We start from the raw sequence: 27,137 nt of genomic DNA, 5'->3' as shown, positions 1-27,137 counted from the left end.
TACAATCTATGCAGCCTTACAAGTAGCCCAGAGGAAGATTCTAAGAAAAGAGAGTTTATATCTGACATCAGGGATAAAAAGAATTAAAGAAATTACCCACTCAAATCTGGCAATTTTAGTCTCCATGAAGTGAACCCTAATTTGGCTACCATAGAGGCAAGGGGATCCTCTGATGTTGTCACCACACCATGAGGCAATCAAGTCCTTATTTAGATCTAGACTAGAAGAAAGGAGCAGCATTCCTGAGCATCAATGCATTGGGGAGGAGTAATAGAAGACAATCTATATAGACTGCCGTATCACCCACCTTTCAGTTCTTTGCCTCTGTTTAATATTAATTCTATATCTATTTATAGAATCAACTTCATGAACTCACATCAATATATGCATTTTAACCCACATCCACAGGGATCACTGTGATTTTTGCATTTGCATATATGTAATTATTTTTGATATACAAAGAAAGCAAATGGGGTGAGACACAAGAAAGGACTGGATAGTAAGTTGAATTCCAAGGCTGCAGTGCGATTTCTGAATGGAACTGGCCATCTGTAGTTACATTTTATTGAATGAGTCCTTGATCTGTTTCCTTCTATTCAGAATTGCACTCACTGTCTGTTCCCTGCTGCTGTCCTCTCTGCTGGAAGAGGGTGAAGCCTTGTGAAAACTCATCATGGTGAAGCCTTTCTCTTTTGTCAGACTGTGATAGTTTAAAACGTATCACATGGAGTGGTCTTTGGTTGAGATCTGGCTGACCTACATATGTAGGAATTGGAGGGATTTTCTGATGTATATAGGTGTTGACTGAGTATGGGCATGTAATTCTCCCATTTAACAGAAGGACATAATTCCCTCATATGTCTTATTGGGACTCATAGGGAAGGACAAAGTCTATCTCTAGGAACAGGCCTGGCTGTCTCACTTGAGGTTTGGGGATCAGCTGAAAGCAGGCGGGGTTATCAACAGGATGAGGAGGGATGTGAAAGAACAAATGACCCTCAGTGTCCCTTATACAGTGTCCAAGAAATCATAGGATCTGTAGTGAGTTCCTGAAATGAAAAAGGGTATGAAAAGGCATTTAATACCTCTTGTGATCAGTAAACATGAAATGAACTACAAGGTCTCAGATCAATGGCTTCCAGAATAGACTCAATTTGGTGAGGAAGGATCTGAGCAGGGAAGGTACATTCTTAGTGCTTGTGCACTCACTGCCCACTCTCAGACTAGACTCTTCAGGAAGGTGTGCAGATGGTAGTCAGGAAGAAAATCGGGGACTCGCAGACTTTATACATAAAACCAGGTGTTTTCATGACGGTTGGTCTGGAATGGCTGTGGTTTAGAGACACTTTGTGAGCAATGCAGACCAATGGTCATTCAAGATAGTCACTTGACACCCAGAAAGACTCAAGGCAAGAAAAAGATACACAGATGATACAGACTGAAGAAAAGTCAAACGTTTGGACTTTATCTAGACTATCAGTGGAATTCATGTAAGGGAAATAACACTCTTATTTAGGTCAGGGTTTGTAATGTAGAGCCAGGAGTTTAGGTCAGTATTTGGGCCCTTCTTATGGCTCAGGAACATCTTCTGGGGCTTTGATTTTCACCACCAGTAACTTTGTGGGAGGAACTTTTTTTTAAAGGGAGGGTCCTAATATGCCACAGCTCAAATGGCAAACCAACAAGTCAAAAAATACGCAGAAACGCAATTAGGAAATATTTTGAGATGAATGAAAACAAATACACTACAAGCAAAACTATGGGATGCAATGAAGGCAGTACTGAGAGGGAAATTTTTTCCCCTCAATGATTACACTACAAAAGAAGAAAGGAAAAATCAAAGACCTAAATGCACACCAGGAGGATCTAGCAAAAAAGAACAACAGACTAAATCCAAAACAAGCAGAAAGAAATTACAAACATTACATAATAAATAAAAGAAATAGAGAATAAAAAACAAAAACAATAGAGAAGTATTAAGAAAACTAGAAGTTGGTTCTTTGGAAATATCAATAAAATTGACAAACTGTTTGCTAGGCAGACAAAGAAAGAGAGGAAGAGGATGCAAATAAGTAATTTCAGAAAAGAGCAGGAAACATTATACTGATCCCACAGGAATAAAAATGATCTTGTTCTTCTTTGACAAAGATAGCTAATGCAATATACGAAAACTGCATTGGCTTTTTGTAAAGGGAATTTCTTAGGGTAAAGACTTACAGTTCTGAGGCTGCAAAAATGTCCAAACTGAGGCATCATCAGAGATGCTTTCTCATCAAAGGTTGGCTGCTAGCAGAACTGAAGTCCTGCAACATGGCAAGAGAAGGTGACAGCCTGTGTGTGCCCTCTCCTCCAGGCTGCATTCCCCTTGAGCTAGCTGTAGGCAATGAAGCATATGGCAGGGCTGGTCTCTTTGGCTTTGATATGCTCCATGGGTTTAACCTCTTGGCTATCACGTTTCTTCAGCTATGGCAGCTAGAGATCTGAAGATCTTTCTCACATTGCAGGGTAAAAATGGCACCTGTCTTTCTCTGTTTTGATCTACTTCTCTATGTATAATACAGGAGATACCAGCAAGAGTGTGGAGACCCAAATTATGTTATGCCTCACAGACACAGTCCAATCGAACCACACGCTCACAGGCATGTATAGTTTAATTACTTGATCTTCTGAGAGTCACAAAAGAACATCAAGCTGTAACAGATCTTAAGAGCACACAATTGTATGCCAACAATTTAGAAACCTAGACGGAATAGATACATTCCTAGAAACACATGAGCAACCTACAGTGACTCTAGAAAAGAAAGTCTCAACAGAGCAGTTACAAGTAAAGAGATGAAATCCACATCAAAAACCTCCAATCAATGATTTGAAAAGACAGCTCTCCACAGAAGATAAGCATAGGGCCAGAAGGACCTTGAAAAGATGCTCAACACCATTTGCCTTTAGGAAAATGCAAATTGAAACCACAGTGAGATACCTTTTCACTAAAATGGTTGCTATTAAAAACAGAAAATAACATGTAGAGAGGATGAGGACAAAAAGGAACACTCTTTCAAGGCCAGTGGCTATGGAAGAGAGACTGGGGATTCCTGAGAGATCTAAGTATAGAACTACCATATGACCTGGCAATCCACCACTAGATATATACCCTAAAGAAATGAAAGCAGGGTCATGAAAAGATGTTTGTACACCAGTGTTCATAAGGCCATTATCCAGAATTGTGAAAAGATGGAAGGACCTCAAATTATCAATCAACTAATGAATAGATAAGCAAAACATGGTATACACACACACACACACACGCACACATACAGGCACAGATTGCAATATTATTTAGTCATAAAAAGGAGTGGAATTATCCCCATTATGCAAGCGTGGTTCCAAAAAAAGAAAATCTGTTAATATAATACACCATATTGACAAAAAGGGAACAAAAATGATCATCTCAATTTACGTGGAAAAGGCATGTGACAAAATCCTGGTTTTTTTCCTCATAAAATCACTTAGAAAAGTAAGAATAAAAGGAAATGCCCTGTACACGAGAATGAACACTGTGGCAGTTTGAAATAACCAATGGACCTCCCAAGCGTCATTATGTTTGTAAACCCCCGAAAGACATTATTTTGTAAATGGGCCTGTTCCTCTGAGTGTAACCCACTTTGATTGCCTTAGATTCACCACAGAGGTCTTTAACTAAATTACCAGTTAAGATTTGGAATTGTCCTGAATGACACTGCAATGACAGAAACAGACCATTATATATCCTGCCAAAACCTACAGAATTATGTGGGAGAGAATGTAAACTACAATGTAAACTATAATCCATGCTTGGTGGCAATGCTCCAAAGTGTGTTCATCAATTGCAAAGAATGTACCACACTAATGAAAGAAGTTGTTCATGAGAGGAAAAGTGGGAGGGGTGGGGAGTTGGGCATATGGGAATCCCTTATATTGTTTTTATGAAACATTTTATGTAATCTTAAGTATCTTTTAAAAATAAATAAAAATATATTTTTAAAATTGACCTGTGAAATGTGGGCTTTGATTCAACCAAGTCAGGAGGGTGTGACTCATGTTTGAGTACCCACCCCTTATCAAGGACTCTTACTCAAGACAACACACAGGAAGAGAGAAGAAGACAAGGAACAGAGAACTTTTGTCAGTTCTGGAGCCCTGAGGAGAGATGAGTCATTTGCCTGATTGCTTGCCCAGAGAGACAAGCCCTATGCCAGCATAAAGCTGAGATTGGAAGAAACTGGGCGGGCAGCCTTAAGAGGAAGAAACAAGGAGGCAGAGAACACCCACCATCTTGTCTCAACACATGGCAATTGACTTTGGTTGGGAAGCAGCCATGCGTTGGAATCTGTATGGCCTTATAAGTGTAAGTTTTTACCACAAATAATTACTCTTTATAAAAGCCAAAAGATTTTTGGTACTTTGCATCAGCACCCCTTTGGCTGACTAATACAGGCATATAGGGAACAAACCACTGCAAATACCATACTGAATGATGAAAGATCGAAAGCTTTCCTTCTAAGATCTGGAGCAAAACAAGGATGCCCGCTGTCACCACTGCTCTTCAGCATTGTACTGGACATTCTAGCTAGAGCAAGCAGAGAAGAAAAATAAATAAAAGTCATCCATATTGGAAAGGAAGAAGTAACATTTTCACTATTTGCAAACCACAAGATTCCATGTATAGAAAGCCTCATAAATCTACAACAAATATACTAACTAGAGCAAGAAAGAAATTGAGCAAAGTGATGTCCTATGAGATAAACACCCACAAATTTGTAATATTTGTGAATGATTGTAATGAGCGTTTCAAGGAGGAAATGAAGAAAAATATCCATTTCCAATTACAATTAAATCAACTATCTCAGAATAAATATAGCCGAGGTTGTAAAGAACTTATGTATGGGAACTACAAAACCGTGCAAACAGAAATCAAAGACCTAATAAAGGGAAAGACATTGCATGCTCACGGATTGGAAGGCTAAATATTGCCAAGATATCAACTCTACCAAAAACGAATGATAGATTCAATGCAATCCCAATGAAAATTGCAATAAACAGCTTTGCAGAAATGGAAGACAATCATCAAATTTATTTGGAAGGATATGCTATCCTGAAAAGTCACAACCATCATGAAAGACAGAGTTGGAGGACACACCTTTCTTGACTTGAAACTTATTACAAAGCAGCAGTGGTCATAAAAACATGGTCCTGGCCTAAGAATAAATATATAGATCAGTGGAATCAAAGTGAGAGTTCAGAAATTGACCTTCACTTTCATGGCCAATTGATTTTTCCCAAGGATGCCAGGTACCCTCAATGGGGAAATAATGGTCTCTTCAATAACTGATGCTGGCAGAACTGGGCATCCATATGTAAAAGTATGATGGAGGACAACTATCTCATATCATATACAAAAATTAACTGAAACGTATAAAGACTTAAAAGAACTAGGAACATAAAACTTGTAGAAGAAAACTTAAGAAGTTCTTCAGAACCATGAGTTGGGCAATATTTAGTTTTGTTTTTTAAAAATATTTTTTATTATTATCATTCTTACTTTAAGGATACATAGATCACAGAAATTATTGCATTAAAAAATATAAAGGTTCCCATATACTGCATTACACACACACACACACACACACACACACACACACACACACACACTCCTTCCAATCGACAACTTCTTTCATTAGGGCGGTAGATTTCATTGCATTTGAAGAGCACATTCTGGAGCATTGCTACACTGCATGGATTATAGTTTATTTTGTAGTTTGCATTCACTCCCAGTCCTTTCAGTGGGTTATGGCAGGTTATATTATGCCCGCATCTGTCCCTGCAATATCATTGAGGAGAACTCCCAAGTCCTGAAAATGCCCCAATATCACACCTCTTTTTCCCCCGTCCCTGCCTTTGGCAACTCCCATGGCCACTGTCTTCACATCAATGAAATAATTTAATTCTTCCAATGCTAGAGTCATGACAATTCTATAGGAGAATACCAGTAAATCCATTCTATTTTATTCCTGCATCCTGAGGACCCTGGGATGGCCATGTCCACTCCAACTTTAAAATCAAAAGGGGGCTTAGATCCCACATGGCTGATGGGTGGAATTCTCCCGCTTGCATTTGTACACTCTCTTGGTTCCCTGGTGCAGTGGTTGACTATCCTCACCTCCCTGTTAGTTGACATGGGCAAGTCCAAAGAAAAGGAGAGTAGGTGTTACAACTCTGCTGAGGCCCAGGACCCAGCTGGCATATAGGCAGTCCAGAGATTCAAGTCTCCTGAGCATATGCCAAACCCAGCACCTATCACAGGTAAGGGAAAAGTGACAGAAGAAGCATGCATAGAGAAGTCACATCTGAATCCAACTGCACACTCAGGAGCACAAATTCCACTGATGAGGCAGTGAACTCCAGAGCCATCTGTCATGATCAGAGAACCTGGGTGTGTCTGTACCCCTCAGAAGGACCCTTCCCTGGGGTTGTACCTACTTTGGCTGTCTCTGAGATCCTGCTGAGATGAGCATAAGTGCAACCCCTCTGAAGACCTCCCAACTCATTTTGAAGTCTCTTAGCCATATAAACTCATCTGTCTTTACCACTTACCCGTTTTATTCAAGGTCTTTTTCTAGGTACATCACCAGCAGGTGTTGGTAGTAATACCTCAGTACCAGGGAGCCTCATGCCCAGAGTCATATCCCACACTGGGGGGAAGGTAATGCACTTACATGCGGAGTTTGGCTTAGAGAGTGGCCACATTTGAGCAATGTGGAGGCTCTTGGGATGTAACTCTTAGGCACCCTACAGTTTAGGCCTACTTGTAATTTAAAGCACTTAGGCCCATAAACATAGTCATCAGTATCAAGGGCCCATCACTGGACCATCCTTCTTCACTGGTCTTTGCCCTTGTACTTGGGTATTGTTGCTGCTCCAGTGGGGAGTGGGGCAGAGTTTCCCGGAATGGGAACTCAGCCCTCCCTCAGTTGTTGGAAACTCTGGAGTGAGGTATCATTGATTGGGAATGCATGGGTGGGAGGGAGTTCTCCAGGGCAATGTCTTCTTAGATTTTACACCCAAAGCAAAAGCAACAAAAGAAAAATAGATAAGTGAGACCTAATCAAGATTATAAACCTTTGTGCCTAAAATGCCTTTATAATGAAAGCAAAAGCAATCTAATTCTATGGAAGGATATATGGGGAAACCATATATCCAATGAGGGTTTTCTATCTAGAAAATATAAAGTATCATGAAGGTCGACATATATAGAATGAAAGACAACCCAATTAAAAAACGGACAAAGCTGCTGTCAATTGCAGTGAAGTGGGCATCGCCATGCCAGAGTCCTCAGGATTGGGAAATGAAATATGACCTAGAGTGGACTTACCGGTATTCGACTACGGAATTATTGTGGCTCTAGCAATGGAAGAAATTATATCACTGATGTGGAGACAGTGGCCACTGGAGTTGCTCAAGGCAGTGACAGGGAAAAGGAGGCATATTATGGGGGCGTTTTGGGGACTTGGAGTTGGCCTGAATGATATTGCAGGCACAGATGCAGGGCATTATATATCCTGCCATAACCCACTGAATGGACTGGGAGAGAGTGAAAACTACAAAGTAAACTACAATCCATGTGTGTAGCAATGTTCCAAAATTTGTATTCATCAAATGCAATGAATGTACACCACTAATGAAAGAAGTTGTTGATGTGAGAAAATGGGGGTTGTGGGGAATGGGGCATATGGGAATCTCCTTCATTTTTTAATGGAACATTTTGTGTGATGTATATATCTCTGAAAAATAAACAAAATATTGCATCTGAGGCTGAGTGGAATCTCTCCTGAGTTATTTATGGTAGACTGAATCAAAATAAATGTTTCTAACAGTGAAAAAATGAAACTAAAAATACATTTTGAAACATGGGCAAAAGTCTTGGATATGGCTTCAAAGGGTAAAAAATGGCAAGAAAGCACATAAAAAGATGCTCACTGTCATTGCTATGATGGATATGTAATTCAAAACCAAAATGAGATATCATAACATACCCACTAGAATGGCTCTTATTAAGACATGGAAAATAACAAGTACTGGAGAGGATGTGGAGAAATAAGAACACCCAGTCATTGCTGGTGGCAAAGGAAAATGGCCGCACAGCAGCAGTTGGACCTTGCAATATGGAGAAGGCATTCCCTCTGAAAATTCTGTGATGACTGGTCGCCATGGTTACTTCATGATGCACATCTGCCTCACGGTTCTAACTGTCACTCTGTGCCCAGAGAGATTTGAAGTTGGTGGCAGGTGGAAAAGCTCCCAGCTTCGTTCGTACGGCTCATAGAGATGGGAAATCTCAATTGCTGCTCAAGAGGTGTGAACATACTGACTTACTTAATCTAGCTACTACCCCTCAATTTGGCTAGTGATTTTTCAACAGAATATTCTCCTCATTCGTTTCTAGTTTCTCCTCTCTAACTCATCCTACAACATTTCGGATGAGCTTTATACTTGTCTCTTACTACTTCGTTCATATTTTAGATCCTTCTATCAAGCTGGTTGCCTTAAAATGAATCTCCCATTAGAAAAATTTAGTATTTCTTTTAATGTTCTGTACCCTTCCATCTTCTCCTCAGCTCCATGTCTGTTTTGCCGCTGTTTTTTAACTCAGCAAGGGCCAAGTAAATTATTTATTTCAGAATTTGGAGTTAAAATGGATGGCTAGACATCAGAAGTGAGGCATTTCATAAGACGAAGTGTACTAAAGTTGGTTTTTAACATGCTTTACCATTTCTAAGCATCCTGAAATGCATACATAACTCAGTATGTTTAGGGAATCTATTGCTTCCATTCATATAACTAGTTTTCCAAAGCTAGTTTTAAGAACCTGAGTTTCTAAATGTCAGTAAATGAACCAATATGCACCTTTCCTTTTATCCTTGGGGTTTATCCAAAATTTTCATTTGACAAACTTACTTATTGATGCTTTCACTTACCCACTGCCCTCCCTAATGGTAAGTATGGGGGAAATACTGTAATTTTTTTCTCCACCACCTAATGAGCAGCATATCTTTCAACACACAGCAATAGATAGAAAAATAGGAAAATGAACTCATAGACATTGATAGATAAGCAAGTGCTTTGACACTTTCCCACACAGAGAAAAAAGATAATGTATATAGATGAGAAGAGAAATAACATTTATGCAGTCGGTGGCCCAGTAGCAGCCCAGTTCAGGTTTGGTATAACCAACATCCATAAAGAGAAGCATCACGAGTAAGCAATGTTCCCAGAATAATTCATGAGAAGTATTCCTGATATACTGAGAGTTACTCTGTGTCTTCCCACCTCCCACAGGTGACCCATCTGAGGAACTCCCTAATGCCAGGGCAGATGAGGAGAACCCATCTAACACAAAGGTAGGGTTGACGTTCTTTATTTAAAATAAATGTGTTGGTTTCTTGGTTTCTTTCTTTTGCAATCAAATTCAGAGTTGAAAAATTCATCATGTAGAGTATAGAATTTAGGTACTGTCTACTTGGGGGTAAGCAGGAATGGGTAGACTCTCTTACCAACGGACAGCTGGTGCCAGAGGGCCTTCAACATCGGTGGTGTCAGTTGGGAGACACTATGTAGAAGACCCCCTGCCTTAGTGGCATTTTTTTCTCCTTAGATTAATAATTTTGTAATTGTCTGCCAAAAAGGAATAGAAGGAAATACATTCTGGGAGGGTCTGCACCTTTTCTAAAGGTGTCCTCTACTTTGCTTTTTTGTTCTTTGACTTAAGAGTGGATCCCCACCTGGTTTTCTATAGCAACTAAGAGAGCAAAAGACCTGTGTAAACGATACCCAGCCTAATCTGACTCTCACATGCTTTCTTTTCCTCCATTACAGGTAGCCTCAAGAACAAGAGAACAAGGTGTGTATTCTGGAATCACTGAATGGCTGGGGATAGAAAATAATAGAAATCTAGATGAATAGGTGGGCTTTCCATGATGGCTTAGGTGGGGATAATTGGGATAATTCCCAGTTCCTTGTGGGAGTGAGAATTGGGGATGGTGTGAGAAAAACTGATCTCAAGGGAAAGAACCTTGATCATGTTTCTTCAACTTTGATCATGTTTCTGGAAGCAGCTGGGTTGCCCTTGGGTAGTGTGGATTAGTATTGATTGTAGTTGAGGCCTGTCAATGAGTAAGTCTGTGTTGTGTAACTGTGAATCTGAATGTGTGTATGTCTGTGTGCTTGTATTTATTCATACTAGGCAGTGTTCCTGTTTACACGGGTAAATCAACATTGTCAACTCTACCAAGAAAATGATTCCTTCTGGCCAGTGCACAGTTTACATACAGTAACTTATTAAATCCTCATCACAGCCATATGTCACGCATGTGTTTAAAATACTGACACCTCAGCTGGAATGCAGAGGCACAGAGACCTATGTCAACAGTCTCACTAGAGCCTAAGATTTAGAGCCAAGTTCTGTACCCAGGCATGAGGCTCCAATTTTGAAACTGAACCTGCATCTAAAGCTCAGACATGGAGATATCAAACACTGTACATGGGAAATTTGGACAACATTGGCATCCATGCATGTACTTGAAAGTTTTCAAGCCTACCGAGTTTTCAACCACTGCTCATCATTATAAGATTTTGCCAGTGTCACATAACCCAGATTACCTCTCAAATTACCGTACTGCTAATTTCACATGCATTTGTCCAGTCACATATCTGAGAGTTCAAAGTCACTATGTAGGGAAAGAAAGTCAATATCTCTTAGATTTGGGTCACTCATCATTACCTGGCCAGTATCTGATTAAAATCGGGAGATTCTTCTAGTGTATTTGCTAACATTAATGCCAGTAGCCCAAGAAATGTGCCAGTCTTGCAAGCCATGAGTTGTGTGTACAGCAGAAGGTAAGAACTCAAAATTTCCCTTGGTTGTTAGCCCAGGTCACCCTTATTGAACTGTCTTGTGTGCCTGGTTAGAGATCCTCTGTGCTCAACCCATGCCTATCTCCTTAATGAATTCTCCAGTGTGGGCTGCTTAGTGCCATCACAGATCACGCACCAGCTCATTCATGAACACACACAAGGAATAAAAGAGGAACTTGTTATTATGTAACATTTTCATAATCTACAACTTCTATAAATATAAAAAATTTTTTTTGAGAAGGAAAACACAATAGCAAAAAGAGTAACCTTAAATGTTAGGATTTCAACATTTTAAATTTCAAAATTGGATTTCCTATATATCAACAGATTACTGAATAAATACACAAAATACTGTGCCCAGAACTCAAAATTCCAGACCCTAAATAAACTGTAAACTTCCATAAAAGGGACAACAAATGGAGAGGCAGCATAAATGGACCTGCAGAAGGTGAAATGGTTTTAAAGGTGGTTAAGCTGTGCTTCAGAACAGATGGTGTTATGGGATGCAGGTTGTGTCATAATGAACACATTACTATTTATGCATTTGTAGATTTACCATTTGTAAGACACTTTAGGAATCCTGAGCTGGAAATCCAAGGAATCTTTTTCTCATTTTTTCCTGAACTTTTCCCTCCCTCCCTCCCTCCCTCCCTCCCTCCCTCCCTCCCTCCCTCCCTGCCTTCCTTCCTCCCTTCCTCCCTCCCTCCCTGCCTTCCTTCCTCCTTCTTTCATTCCCTCCTGTAATCATTGTTGTCTCTAAAGACTCACTTCTTTCTGTTTTATAGCAAATATTGATTTTCTCTAGGTTTTTTTTTTTTCATAACAACTCACTTAAGACTTTTAAGGTGCTTCAGTGGTTATGAAGCATGACTATATAAATAAAATAAATGCTTAACTTAAATGGAAGGATTCCTTTTAACAGTCTTTTGCGTTAGTGACCTGTCTATCTTCATAGAAAACTTTTGCCAGATTTTGAAGTACATCACAGAATTGATTTCTTTGCATGGTTTGTTTGTAGTGTTACTTATAAGACTATACCCTGTATGACAAAAATATATTCAAAGTACAGATAGGTGTTTTCATTTCATATTTTTGCCGGGAAACAAATGGAATGAAAATCTTAACTTGAATATCTCATTCTCCAAGATATTAAAAGGCAAAAAAAAAAAAAAAAGGAGAACTAAAATGTTTTGATATTTGTCTCCTGTCAAATCATCCACAGTACAGGTTCTTTTGCAGAAGGTGTCACCTATACAATATATGTCAATTGCATTGATGTATAGAAGGGATAATTGTATCCTGGATGCTCTGGATGCCTCTTAAATGTGCCAGAATGACCTGGGTATAAAGATGAACACCAAGAATGGGTGCACACATGGAGAAATTCACCCATGATGCTGTGGGGAGGGCGCTGTTACATTCACCTGGAAAACAGTGTTCTGGTATGGATTAGAGGCATGTGCACCTGTGACCCAGCAGTCCCTGTCCTTGTTCTATATAATCTAAGGGCCATGAATGAGGCATGAATGCGATGTCCACAGAAAGGCCTGCAAAGACTCATTTGCAACAGTTAGATCCTGAGTAGTCATTCAGGGAAACAATACAGTGTATAAAATGTAGAAGGAATACACTTATTGTTCAATGTCCTAATGTGATATAATTACTTGGCATTCCAAACAGCGAACGTTGATTCACACAGCAACAGCTTGGAATTCCCACAATATTCAGATATAACATCCAGCCATACTCAAAAGAGTTTATACTGTGTGCTTCCATTGATAGGGTGTGAAAAAGAGAGAACTCTAAATTACGGCAATCACGGTCAGAATGGTGGTAATTGCTGGGGGCTACTGACAGGAAGTAGCAAACGTTAGGCTGCCAGGGGCTGGACACATTCTGAGTGTAGGTCAGGGTGTTCACAACACGTGTGCTTATATGAACCACCAAGCCCTGTGAAGTGCATTTGTGTACTTCACAATCATTAAAATAAGCATTAATGTTTAGAAAAAAGAAATACAAAAAGTTAGCGTGCCCACAAAGTAATCTCCAGGTCCCAGTGGCTTCCTATGTTTACCACACAATATTCATAAAGACATCATGCCAAAGCAGAACACACTTGCAAAGAATAGATATAGAGGGACACTCTTTCATCAAATCAAGAGAATCTTGATACCGAACTCCAGAAAGACAAAGATGGGAAAGGGAAATTACAGAGAACATTCTTCTGAATACACGTGCTGAAATGCATGGAAAACATCTGCATTTTGGACCAGAGATTACAAAGGAAAGTACCTGGGATTTCCTGGCAGGATTTCTGTGGGATGATAGCAGAGGATGCAGGTTTCTGAGGGCAGCCTGGGAGAGGGAGTAGAAAGGAAATCCCTTAATTGATCAGAGTGTGGGACCCAAAGGAATACAGGCCCGGGTTGCTGAGGAAATCCCTAGATGGGGATTCTAAGCTATGTCTAGGGATGGGACTCTCTCCTTCCTCACTGCTTATTCAGGCTTCACTGGTTGAAGGGAGCTAGTGCTTTGCAGAGCTACCCTGGGCAGTTATTTGTGAAAATCCTGGGTTCTGAGCCACTGTGGTAGCCAAGCTGATGACTGGTCATCAGGAGTGGTTAGCTGACCCCCAGGAAGTCTTGTACAAGGCAGCTGACAGTGTGAATAGTTTGGGGTAGGATGTCCACAAGATTCCCTGGTCCTTCAGAGGAACTCCATTTGGGGGAAACTGAGTCATGTTCTGCATCAGAGAATTAACTTTTAGGCAGACAGTAGGGTGAGGATTTGAGTCATTCTCTTCCCTGGAATCAAGTACTTGGCTGGCCTTTGTCCACAGCTCCGGGGAGGGAACTTGGAACCCCTGGAATTTGCCAAGTTGGGGTAGCGCTTACATTTCCTGACCCAAATCCTTCACTCAGCAATGTTGTGAACACACAGGACTCATTTGGGGGTGACAGGACATTGCACATGTTCTCCAGGAGCTCTAAAGCATCACACCCATGTAGGGCTGAAAGTCAGTGTCACGCCTCCCCTGTCCTGAGCCATCAAGGCTCAGGACAAGCCACCCTCTCTGGAGCAAAGCACTAGTAGAATACTTGCTTATTCCTCCCAACCTTTAACAATTGAACTCTTCTAAGTCTTTTATGACATATTGGGCATTTTTCTTAAGGATTTGCTTGCATTTACTCATTTTCAGTTTCATAATATGCACGATTAAGTAGATCTTATTAAAGTTTTCAAATGACAGTGCTGAAAACTGAACCCAGAAAATTTACAAGCTATAACCTGGCTTGGGTGGCCTCTAAATGGTATTTGAACCCAGATGATCAGACACTAGCACACATTGGTCACCGTGCTTTGCTGCTTTCCTATGCTGACTCATCTACATAAGGGCATCCCACATCTGTCTGTTGAGTTTCTAAAGTGAACAACACAAAACTACAACATCTTTTGAAACCAAAATTAGACCCAATGGGGTCTTCTGGGAAGCTCCTTAATAAGAGGATGATAGTTTGAACTCTAAATAATTCATTGAAGATTTCCTATGCTCAACTGTCAATAACATGCCAACTGATATTTCTATTGTGCATGCGTTTCCCAGGTTCATGTCTCAAGTATAAAAAGAGAAAATGTGCTACTCAATCCAAAAAGTCTACTGCCCGCCATTCCCAGTCTGTCAGACGTCGCAAAATCACCATGTGGCCAAGGAAGAGGAAGGGACATCAAACATCCCCAAGCAACTCTTCTTCTTTGGAAGGTACAGTGGAATTGCAATCATTGTATTGCCTCAGTAATGTTGCCTGTAGTTTATGTAGTGTCCCCTACTGAGGGAAAACCTATACAAAGGCCAAGATGCCATCTTTTTAAAAATTAATGTTTGACAACTTTATTATTATTTTTTTAAATATACCTTGTAAGGTTCTTTTTCTCTTTTTTTAAGATTTACTGATTTATTTATTTCTCTCCCCTTCCCCCCACCCCAGTTGTCTGTTCTCTATGTCTATTTTCTGCGTCTTCTTCTTTGTCTGCTACTGTTGTTGTCAGCAGCATGGGAATCTGTGTTTTTTTTTTGTTGTGCCATCTTGTTGTGTCAGCTCTCCGTGTGTGCAGCGCCATTCCTGGGCAGGCTGCTTTCTTTCGCGCTGGGCGGCTCTCCTTACAGGACGCACTCCTTGTGCGTGGGGCTGCCCTATGCGGGGGACACCTCTGCGTGGCACGGCACTCCTTGCACGCATCAGCACTGCGCATGGGCCAGCTCCACACGGGTCAAGGAGGCCCGGGGTTTGAACCCCGGACCTCCCATGTGGTAGAGGGACGCCCTAACCACTGGGTCAAGTCACAACTTTATTAATCGTGTTAGTAGATAGCACCACAACCACATAATGAAAGAGGCACTGACAAAAGTTGGTTTGTGTTTACTGGTAAACAGCATTTCAAGGCAATGTTTGGTCATTAATCTATTTATGAACTTTAGCTGAAAGAGTTGACTTCAAAAAAGTGCTGTGAGATTGTTATAAGAATGATATAAATTGTTAGAGGAGTTTTAGATTCACATAAAAATTGTGCAGAGAGTACAAAAAGTTCCAACATGTTTCCCTGCCATCCTCCCAGTGCAGACCCAGCACTGTTTCCCCTGTTGACCACTCTCATTATTATGGATGTGTGTATAATTAAAGGGACAGTACCAGTACATTGTTTTGGAGAATCATGCTTCCTGTCTACCCCTCTGTGCATTTTGACAAAGGCATATTGTCATGTAACTCCCATGACAAAAATTCAGGTGTTTTATTGTGTCCCACAAATTACATTCAGAAATCCTTGGTAACTGTGTGTGGTGGGCTCATTTGGAAATAATGTATTTGCAGATGTGATTAAGATGAGGTCTATTGAATTAAGGGTGGGTGTTAATATTCTATGACTAGAGCACGTATAAGAAGGTAAGAGACAGAGGAGAAAGCTGTGTGAAGATGGACCGACACTGGGAGGAGGAGGCCATGGGAAGATGGAAGAAGAGACTGGAGTTGTGCTGCCATAAGCCAGGGCACCTGGAGCCACCTGAAGCCGGAAGAGTCAAGGAATGATTCCTGGCTAGGCTCCTCAGAGAGACAGAGTGGTGCTACGGACACGATAACTTTGGAGTTTTTGTCCCTAGATCTGTGAGGGAATAAGTTTCTGTTCTCAATTGCCACCCAATTTGTGGCAATTTATTATGGAAACACTAGGAAACTAGCCAGATTTGGTACTGGGAAGTGGGGTGTTGCCTTAATAGATACATGGAGAGGTCTCACAGAGGCTTCACATCAAAATATTGTTTCTGAACACAGACATGGGTGATGTTTACCCACATGTTTCCGAGTTGTGTGCAGCCAGTGAGACTTCCCATTGAGGCCCAGACATCAAAGATAACAAACAGAACTCAGCACTCTGCACTCCCTGGATTTCCAAATACGTTAAAAAAAAAAAAAACAAGGGAAATCATTGTTGTATTCAAGAATTTCGGAGAGTAGGCTTTTTGCATAAGATAACAGCAAAAAATAATGTACTTGTAGACAATTAAAAATATATAAAAAACTGTATATTGAAATTTGATTGACTTTCCCTCCATTTTCTATACTCCTCTAGGTTCTGTCGTTAAGTACCAACTGTTAAATTTTTGCACATCCTTTCAGATTTACTAATTGAAAATTCGTGTGCAAGTGACACTCTACCACAACTTTTCTAAGGGCTTTACCTATAGTACTCACATGTTCTTCATTTTTAAAGAAGTTTTAGATTACATGAAAGTTATTTGTAAATATAGGGATTCCCATATACCCCACCTCATCTGCTCACATTTTACACATTTAACAACACATTTCATTATTGTGATATATTTTTACAATTGATGAGCAAATATGGAAGCATTGTTACTAACCATGGTCTATAGTTTGCATTACCGTTTACACTATGCCCTGCACAATTTTACAGGTTTTGACAAAATGTATTCTGGCCTGTGTCTGTCATTGCAGTGCCATGTGGAACAATTCCAATATGCCAAAAATGCCCCATGTTACACCTATTCTTCCCTGTGCTTCCCCACAGAAACTGCGGTGATCACTGTCTTTCCATCAATGTGGAAAGGACTTCTAGTCCTAGAGTAATAATAAATCTACTTTGGTCCATATTTACATTTTCCTCTTATGTGTGTTCATTCCTCAATCTTGAGGATTTCGGAATGCTTATGCCCACGCTACTTCTGATTAAGATGGGTTTTAGGTCCTATGGGGTAGATGGAGGAAACACTGTTGCTTGCAGTGCTAGATACTCTCTGTCTTTTGGGATGGGTGTTGTCCATCATCCTTCTTTTGTTACTTATCCTGGGTGAATCTGAGGAACTGGAGAGTAGGTGTTGGCTGCAACTCTGCTGAGATTCAGGGCTCCAGTGGCATATGAACACACTGCAGATTTAAGTCTCTGGGACATACATCTAATGGATATAGTGATAAGTATAGGTTCAAATATATGGGCAGAAAAACCGTGTGTAGGAAATGAGCCTAACTCTGATACACCGGGGAGATTGGCTATCATATATTCTAAGGTAAGGCCCACCCATGTGGTGCCGATTTCCTGAGTTTGGCTGAAAGGCCTAAAGTGTCCAGATGTCTCTAGAGCCCACAGCAGCACCCCTGCTTGAAGCACTGCTTTCTATGGCAGTCATTGAGATCGTCCTGAGATGTGCAGAACACTCATGTCCCTGCATGTGTCAATTATTAGTTGAAAGAAACTGGCTGTGAATCAGCAGTGATGGTCATTTGTATGGAGCCTTCCATATCATGAAGGGTACTATATTCATTTTGCAGGGCTGCCATACAAAGTACCAAAATCTTGGCCACATAATAGCAAACAGAAAGAATAAGACCTAGAAATGTGTTCTTCTACAGCTCTGGAGTGCAGAAGTCTGGAATCAATGTGTCACAGCACCATGCTCCCTCTGGAGGCCCTAAGGGAAGAGTTCTCCTTTGGCTTTCCCTCTCTTTTGGTGGAGGATGGCAATCTTTGGTGATCCATGGCATGTAGCTGCATGAGTCCAGCCTCTGCCTCCACATTCCTATAGCCTTCTCCCTTTACTGTTTCTTTCTGTGTCCCTTCTCATTTTACAGGGACACTAGCCGGTTGGATAAGGGAGCTTGGGAATGGTATTACATGCCTATTTCTACATCAATGTGCTCTCTGGCTAGGAAAATGTTTCATGTTTCTGGGGAGGTTTAATTTTATTTCTTTTCCCCTTTTGAGTTCTTGAAAACTTTGTTGCAGATGCTTTGGTATTTACATTTTCTTCTGATACTTTTTCATTTTTCTTTCTTTGAGAATTACTCAAAGAATTGGAACTTTATGATAAACACTTAGTGTCTTACACATAAAATTATTTTGTCATTTGCTTCAAGTGTCATTTGAAAATTACCCGTTTCCTAGATGCCTTAATCACTGTTTCAGTCATCGTGTAGGCACTGCACAGGAGCACTCCCTGATAAAATATTGGTCAGTGTCTTATTATACCTCTCTAAACAGTCCTCTCCCAATCCTTTCTCCATCCCTCCTTTCTCCACTCCACCCTACACAAACACACATACAGCACAGCAAAGAAACATATTCCCATTTAGATGCTGCCAACATTGGGGTCACTATAAAGGTCTCCTAATTCTTCACTCAGAACTCTGTTCAAAGTTAACTTGTGGTTCATTCCATGACTTGGCAAATATATCAATTGAGACACTTATAATTAAGGTAAAAAATAATCCAAAGTGATATTTTTATGCATTTTGGGACAAAGGACTTCATAATAAATAAGACCACTATCATTTGTAATTGCTGTTCATCTCACTTGACTGGGTCTCTGTTAACAGTCAGGGAACTCATTCATTCAGAAGAACAGGCATTACACTTAGGCTGTCAACAATGGGATCTTTGCCAGCTTTGTCAGATTCATTCAAAAGGGAGATGATACATAAATAATGTGGCTGTTGTTAAGCAAAGCAGGTAAACTTGGAGTGTGGACTCCTGGGTTGGAAACTAGCTGAGTCTTGAGTAGATGTATCTTGAAAGAATATATGCAAATTGATAATAAGCACAAGAAATGATACTCAATATAATTAATCCTCAATGAAATGCCAGTCAAAACCACGATGAGGTGCCCCTTATATCCAGTAGGGTAGCTAACGTTTTTAAGAGAAAATAAAATGAAAAATAACAAATATAAGTGAGGCTGTGAATCAACTGGAAGGCCCATACATTGGTGGAAGGAAGGTAAAATGGATCAGCCACATTGGGAAATAGTTTGGCAATCCCTCATTGAGAAAAACACAGGATTACCATAGGGCCAGCAATCTAACAACTAGGTCTATATATAAAAAGAATTTAACTTAAAAGGGGGACACAAATAGGTATTTGAAAACTCAGTGTTTTTTGCAGCAGCATTCAGAATGGCCAAAAGTTTCAAACCACCCAAGTGTCCATCAAAATGGGAATCAGTAAAAAAAAAAAAAAAAAAAAAAAAAAAGCATATCCATAGAATGGGCCACACAAAGTAAAGAAGTTCTGATGCACCCTACTATATGCATGATACTTAAAAACACTATACTGAGGAAATAAGGAAGATATGAAAGAAAGACAGTGTATCGATGTACTTATTTGAAATATAAGAAAAAGAAAACTCAGAGAAAGAAAAGGAGATTAGACTTTATTACCAGGGGCTAGGGAGATAGGAGATTAGGCTTATTGGTTAATGGCTACAGTTTCTGTTTCAGGTAATGAGAAAATTTTGGAATTGAATGTTTGATGGGATGGTAACACAACATTGGACATGTAATTAATTGATGACAGTAAATTAATTGTATAGATAAAAATGAGTAAACTGGCAAATTTTATGTTTGTAGATGTTAACTTGTTGAAAATTTTTTAAAATCCTGTAGAACAGATGAGAAACTCAAAGTCAACAAAGATCTGTGAGGGCGAAGCAGTAGCTCATGATGTCAATGAGATTCCAGCAATTTTGCTGGATTTCAGAATGGGCCAGATAAGAGTTGGAGCCATATCACTGTATCATATTGTACATTTTAGTACCACTTGTTCGTGAGCTATTTCACATTGATTTAGACTCTCCTTAACTACAAAGCCAAGGGTCCTATTTCTGATGCCCATGATTTCCTCTCTTTGGTCTCCTTCTTCCATGAAGTGTGTCTGGGTAACTCCACAGTCCATGTTTCCTGACCACCCGGACCTGCACATTGTAAGCCCCTGTCTGGGTCAGGCAAAGATCCCTGAATAATATCAGCCACACCCCACTGTACTGACTGTTACTCTGTGTCCCCCTAGCTCCCCTGGAAGACCTGGTGGAGGACCCTCTTCGTGACAGGGAGGATGAAGTGGTTCCACCTAATGTTGAGGTAAGGTCATCTGTTTTGGTCTAAGACAGAAATATTCCTTTCTCTTATTTGTCCTTTTCAATTGAGTAAATATCATAATACATGATGGTGTGAATTATAGATATCACCCACTGGTCAGGGGAAAGGATATTTGGAAGGGTTCTCTTACCAAAATAGCCCTGATAAAGAAGGCATTAGAAATTGAAGCACCAGGTTATATAGCATATGGTAGTGGGCTTGTGCCTCAGCACCAGTATTCTGCTTGGATTTGAACTTTTGTAACTCCCATCAAAATGGTCTGGAAAGTCAAATCCATCAGGCAACACTTGAGCCATTCCTAATGTATTTTCCATGTTTATTTACGGGGCCTTTGACTTTACGAATGCTTCCTATCAGTTCTCATAAAATCACCAATACCTGAGAAGATGCTACTCGACATCATAGGATCCTCACAGTGTTTTCTTTTTTGCAATTCCAGGGGAACTCCAGAGAAAGTGAAAACGGTAGGTATTCTGTGCTAATCCCACATCCGAGGGTAAAACAGAGGTGAAATAAGGAACTTCCAGAAAACGTTCAGCTGGGGACATCCTGGACAAAGCATCATGGTGACGATGAAATGGTTTCTCTGAAGGGAATCTGCCCTTGTTACTACAGTCTGTGGTTTTGTCTGTGGTCTCTTTAGGTTGTGCAGGCTTTGCATGCATGGGGGCTTGGGGGGGTCTAGTGTGAGTTTCTGTGGTGTAATTTTGACTTTGTTGTGTGTGCATATGGGGGCAACCATGAGCAGTTTCCCAGATGTTATAGCCCATTTAGACTGGACAATTACCAGGGACAACAGGGGCAGTTTTCTCAAATATACCCCATCACCACTGCATGTTCTATGTACATGAACTTGTTCCACACTCGCCAAAGCTGGACCTGGGGTTTGCTTTCTATGACCACAACACAGATGGAAAACTGAGGGCAAAGGTGAACATCCCAAGCTCTTTCACTGCTAATGGGATGGTACTAAATGGGAACCTAGTCACATGTCATAATACTTTGAGTTACAGGCCTGAACTTGCCACTCAGCCATCTGCTTACTAGAAACCATACAAGGGAGTTACAGCACCTGTATATATGCATACACCAGAATTTACATGAGCCTACAAAGAGACCAAAACTGCCCATCATTATAAAGTAGCCTCAGTGGTCACATGACCTAGGCCAAGTACCTGTGCTGGCTACCACAGACTTTGATATAGTTATTAGTGCTCAAAGGACACAGTAATCATACATGCTAATGAGCAGCTCCAAATTCTGAGAGTCATGAGGCATCACATAGGATGACGTGATCCATGATAACTGGATTGAGGTCACAGCTCAGGAACTTACCCGAAGCAGATAGGCATCGGGAAGACAATTTAGTACATATGACAGCATCATCCCAAAGGACACGATAGGCACTCAAATCACGAGTCCCACAAGATGGTCTTTGAAAAATAAGAATGCAGACACATCTTGGTTCTTAACCTGGTGTCCAAACCCCTTGTGGAAACGTTCCTAAAGAGCTGCATTTGTGGGTGTTGACACTCAATCTGTATGTCCCTACATAATGGCTATCCCACATTTGATGGCCAATGATGCACGGTCAGTATTTCAATGGCTACTCACACTTGGTGTGGGAGAGAAAGACTGGAAGTAAAACCATCTGATTAATAAGTGTTGCTATTTAAATGTAAGATTTTAGTATTCCCAATCTTCTGTGATATGTTATCTTTATCCCAATGGGTTAGTGAATAAATGCAATAGAATGCATTACATGGAATGGAATCCAGACCACCAGAATACTTTGCTTCTAATCAAGTGATAAATTTCCGTAGAACAAATGGTAAATGCAGTGTCTATATATGTGGCATGGAGATGGAATTCACTTGCAGTTGTCCAGAAGATACTGGCACTTAAGTTGAGATGTACTATAAAGAGGAGGGATGGTGGGACTCAGGCATTGAATCATAGCATGTTTTTCAGTGCCATTTGTACACTGGGTATGGTCAGAAGGTTTAGGTTGATATTAGCTTCAGAGCTAGGGATATATATTTGTTTCTTTCTGGCTGCTCTCTTTGCATCCTTCCTTCATGATAGAAGACGGTCCCACAGCAGTTCTCAGCATGCTTGATAAACTACCTCCTCTACACAGTTAAGAGTCTTGTCCAAGGCTGTAAATATTTACTTTGAAATTTATGAGAAACACACCAATGTGATGAGTCATTCTGTGTCATCCTAGAAGACCAGGAACAACTGATGGGGGCACTTCCAAGTGATCAAGAGGATGAAGAGGTCCCATTTAAAGCCAAGGTGAACTTACTAGTCATTGATCTAAAGTTGATTTTTTGGTCTCTTCCACTGTAATTGATATCAGATGAGGATACTTAATCATGAACATATTAGATGAAATATTACATTTCCTTGGGGTGGGAAGCATCATGTGGGGGCTCTTCTAACTGATCCAACATTGAAGAGATCAACCACAAAGGGGAGCAGAAGTTGACAAAGTAGGCTTTTGCTCAGCTACAATTTTTTTCTCCTTGGATTAAGAATTTGTAATCGCCGCCCAAATTGAACTTAACAAATGTGCATCCAGGAAAAGCTCATGCCTTTCTTGGTGTGTCTGCTACACCTGCTCATCAGGTTTGCTTGACCCCTATTTCACATCTGAATTTCTAATGCTGCAAATCAAGCAAAAATCCTTTGCAAACAGCCGAAACATGATCTGATCCTCATAAGGTTTTCTCTGATTGCAGGTGGCCCCAGGAGAAAGTCAAACAGGTACATATCTAGAATTGCTGAATTGAGGTAATTTTGGATTAGACAAGCAGGGCATTGATCCTAGGTTTGCCTGGAAAGCCAGGGTGGTTCCAGTTACTGGTGGGATTTTTTGAGGTATGGTTAAACATTAAACATTAATTCCTCCTGATAAGGAATGTGGTCATGCTCTATTGTTCTCTCAGTAGATGTATTCACTTCACTTGAATGGATTTGTGTCTATGGCAGTCATGGAGTGTGTATGAGCGAAGCCTATTGGAGGGATTGAGAAGGTGTGTGTTGGGGCATTGCTGTGTGTTTCCCTAAGTGAAGGGTCCAACATACACAGGACAACTGTCATTGAAACCTTTCTAAAACACCATCACATCACCACAGCACATATTGCATATAATAACCTGTGAACATCTCACTAGAATCATTCCTGGAATTATGTAAACTCTCCCTATCCCTTACAGCCAGGTTCTGAGGGGCATAAGTTAATGACCCGAGATTTCAAATTCCTAAGTTGTAGAGACAAGATTTGGACTGAGGCATGTAACCCCTATACTACTACTCTGAACTACTGAATATTACCTAATCACAGGTATGGGTCACTAGTGACAATGAAGGAATTTCCACTGCCTATATATATGTAGGTGCCCATGGCATTTCCTAAACATGACACTCGTGTATTAGATATTCACAGGGGTCACATAACACAGGTTAGCAGGTGCATTTTACAAGATACTTATTCACAGTTATTAGTGTGAAAAACACATAGAGAGCCCCACATGTTGCTGGTAAACTCACAGACTCTCAGACTCGTGAGGTTTCAGTAGGACAAGCTTGCCAATCGCTGCCAGTACTGGGTCACAGCTCAGCACATGGCCCGAGCAGACAGACAGGGATTGGAGAGATATTTTCATCTATTTAATAACGTTATCACCATAAGCCATTAAAAAAAAAAAAAAAAAAGATCATTCTGTGAGCTGCTCATTTGAGGAAGAGTAATGAGTAAGAACTCAAATTCCCTCTTAGCCATTAGGTTCATGTTCATCATTCTTATTTCAAGTTTCCCTTATAGCTAGCACAGAGATTCATGCTCAACCTTCAATCGATCCTAACTCTCCCACTGTGGGATGGCTCATATAATCATGGAGAGGCACATCACACAATGAATACAAAAACATGGTAATGAAAAGGAAGATGAAGGAAAAATATCATATGGTGAACATTGGATACTTTTAAATGGTAGTCCATGAGTACTATGACAAACCCTATAAATATTATCTTTATGACACCTGTTAGTGACTCAATACAAAAGAATACCTTGTCTAGAATTAAATCCAGTCAACCAATAAATGAATAAATAAAACACTACACAACAGATTAGTATTGTAGTAGGAGCACTTTGCATTAGTGGAGATGGAAATGACCTTGGAAAGTTCAAAAGGGCATTGACAACTTGTCTAGATTCAAAACAGGAAGGGGGAAGCAGATTTTGTCTCAACGGACAGAGCGTCCACCTACCACATGGGAGTTCCAGGGTTCACACCCAGGGCCTCCTGACCCATGTGATGAGCTGGCCCACGCGCAGTGTTGATGCGCACAAGGAGTGCAGTGCCATGCAGGGTTGTCTCCCACATAGGGGAGCCCCACACACAAGGAGTGTGCCCCATAAGGAGAGCCTCCCAGCATGAAGAAAGCGCAGCCTGCCCGGGAGTGGCGCCACACACACGGACAGCTGACGCAACAAGATGACGCAACAAAAAGAGACACAGGTTCCCAGTGATGCTGACAAGAATATAAGTGGACACAGAATAACACACAGTGAATGGACACAGAAAGCAGACAATGGGGGGGGGGGAGGAAGGGGAGAGAAATAAAAAGTAAATCTTAAAGAAAATAATAAAAACACAACTATTAAAAAAACAGGAAGGAAAAGTGATGGAGCTCTGTAAGTAATACCATCTGTTTAATACTATTTTTAGATTGAATATATCATGTTGAATTTGGATACCTTTAGGTACACAGACAAAAAGTTTTCATTTCTCATTTTTTTCCTGTTCCTCTTCTCCTTTACCATCCTTCTTCCACCAAGGAGGATGGCCCAGCAACATATTCTTACAGACTTATTACCCCTCAGGTCCCTATTTTCTTGCCCCCTGCAGTGTCAGGGTAGGTCCCTGAGTAACCCATGCACACCACCCAATGTATTGACATTTACTCTGTGTCCTCCCAGGAACCCCTAAGGGCCTGCTGGATGAGTCCCCCAGTGAGAGGGAAGATGAGGAGGTTCCATCAAATTCCAAGGTATGGTCACCCGTTCTTTCTCTGTTGTCAAATTGCTGATTTTAAGTTTTTTTGGTTTTTTTTTTTTCTTTGTTTTATTTGCCAATTGAGTTCAGATATGAAAATCAGACCAAATAATTATAGGTGATGTCTATGATTTCCTTAGTCAGGAGAGTGTTCATTTGGAACCTTTTACTAACATCTCTGCTTCAAGAGGAACTTCAAGGAGTCCCCCCTACATTACAGGGCTAGGTTTCCTCCTCAATAGATGGGAGAGATGCATAAAACAGGAAATGCTATGCCTTTCCACAAGTGTCTGTTACAATGACTTTTTGGGCCTTCATCTCAACCCGTTTCCCATCTAGTTTTCTAAAGGCAGCAAGAGAGTAAACCAGCTGTGCAAACACTATACAGCCTGCTCCAGTCCTCAGAGGGTTTTCATTTCTCTAATTGTAGGTGGCTTCAGGAGTAAGTGAAAACGGTATGTATTTTGGTATCACTTTACTTCTTTTTTAAAAACATCTAGATGATTTAAACTAGGGGTTTCATGCTTTCTTTACTGTGGAAAGCATCCCGATTTTACCTTCCATGTGGGCATAAGAAATAGAGGGGTCCTTCTGTTTTAGAGGAAGAAAAATGTCCACATTGTACAGTACTTTCAGCAGTTGTGTTCCCCTTGGGTGGGTTGGGTTTTTGTTCATATCCCATGATAGTTGCACATTTTACAAGTATTTAAATGTTCAAAGTTCAACAATAACATTGGGCTTGAAAATGGGCAGGAAGAGCGGTAAGAAACTGTCATTGAACAACATCCTCTTTTTTAGTACCTTTACAGGTTCCTTTTATGGTGCTTTGGGATGTCTTTAGCTACAGTGCCAAGGACTGCTTCCCTTTGTATTGCTGCTCCTCCCTGTTGCCCTCCTTCCACTCCTTAGCAGCTCACTTAGGCTTGCTGAATACCTGCCTCCTTGTTATTCTAATCCCTCGTCCAAGTCAAGCAATGCTTCATGACTAAATCCAGAGCAACTACCCCAATGTACTGATGCTATTCCTCTGTTCTCCTAGCTCTCCCGGAGGGCCTCCTGGAGGAACTTCTGAGTGCCCAGGCAATAGAGCACACTCCATTTACTTACACCAAGGTAAGCCCAACTTTCTTTATCTGAGATAGAACCACTGCATTCTTGGTTTCTTTCATTTCTAATCCAATTCAGTTACGAAAATTTGACCACGTACAATATAGATGAGAGGTTCAAATGCTTGGTGCGTCAGTGTTCAGTGGGCATGTATTAGGAGCTAATCCCGGTTTGAAGGGGGCAATCATAAATGGCAGCATCAGGTTATAAACTATATGGCAGGAGGACATTCTTTAGCAGAAATTTTTTCACCTGGAATTAAGAATTTTGTACTTAGTAATCAAAATGGACTTGAAAACTGCATCATGCAGGACTGTTCATGCTTTACACCTGCTTTTGGTTTTCCTTAACTTCCTTCTTTCCCTCTTGTATTCTAAAGTCACCAAGAGGACACAAGCCTCTTGTAGCACTATAGATTAAGTTCTGATCCTTACGGCATTATCTTCTCTGTAAAATTGCAGCCAGTCCCAAGAGCAAGCAACAATGGTAAGTATTCTGAAATCCTACACTTGCTGAGAAAAAGTCCAGATATTGAAAAACATGAATCTTCCTTGTCGATTGAGTTTAAAGAGGTTCCTGA

General features: G+C 40.6%; 1 protein-coding gene across 4 annotated transcripts in view; it reads left to right on the top strand.

Moving 5' to 3' along the window:
* The window catches only part of LOC131274064 (protein IWS1 homolog), a 132,882-nt gene that overhangs the window by 99,969 nt on the left and 5,776 nt on the right, over positions 1 to 27,137 (top strand). For 2 of the 4 annotated variants that reach the window (XM_071208968.1, XM_058279069.2), the window contains exons 2-12: positions 9,370 to 9,431; positions 9,907 to 9,931; positions 14,549 to 14,704; positions 20,299 to 20,369; positions 20,827 to 20,851; positions 22,615 to 22,685; positions 23,132 to 23,156; positions 25,375 to 25,445; positions 25,881 to 25,905; positions 26,490 to 26,563; positions 27,019 to 27,043. In XM_071208968.1, coding sequence (XP_071065069.1) covers positions 14,644 to 14,704; positions 20,299 to 20,369; positions 20,827 to 20,851; positions 22,615 to 22,685; positions 23,132 to 23,156; positions 25,375 to 25,445; positions 25,881 to 25,905; positions 26,490 to 26,563; positions 27,019 to 27,043 — 448 coding nt within the window. In that variant the 5' untranslated portion in view covers positions 9,370 to 9,431; positions 9,907 to 9,931; positions 14,549 to 14,643. Of the gene's footprint in view, positions 1 to 8,253; positions 8,387 to 9,369; positions 9,432 to 9,906; positions 9,932 to 14,548; positions 14,705 to 20,298; positions 20,370 to 20,826; positions 20,852 to 22,614; positions 22,686 to 23,131; positions 23,157 to 25,374; positions 25,446 to 25,880; positions 25,906 to 26,489; positions 26,564 to 27,018; positions 27,044 to 27,137 lie in introns of those variants that run through there. The other 2 variants (XM_058279071.1, XM_058279070.2) reach the window with 2 other exon arrangements.

The sequence above is a fragment of the Dasypus novemcinctus genome, chromosome 17, assembly GCF_030445035.2.
Source record: "Dasypus novemcinctus isolate mDasNov1 chromosome 17, mDasNov1.1.hap2, whole genome shotgun sequence".
NCBI classification, from domain to species: domain Eukaryota; kingdom Metazoa; phylum Chordata; class Mammalia; order Cingulata; family Dasypodidae; genus Dasypus; species Dasypus novemcinctus.
This window is presented reverse-complemented; position numbering and strand designations above follow the sequence as displayed.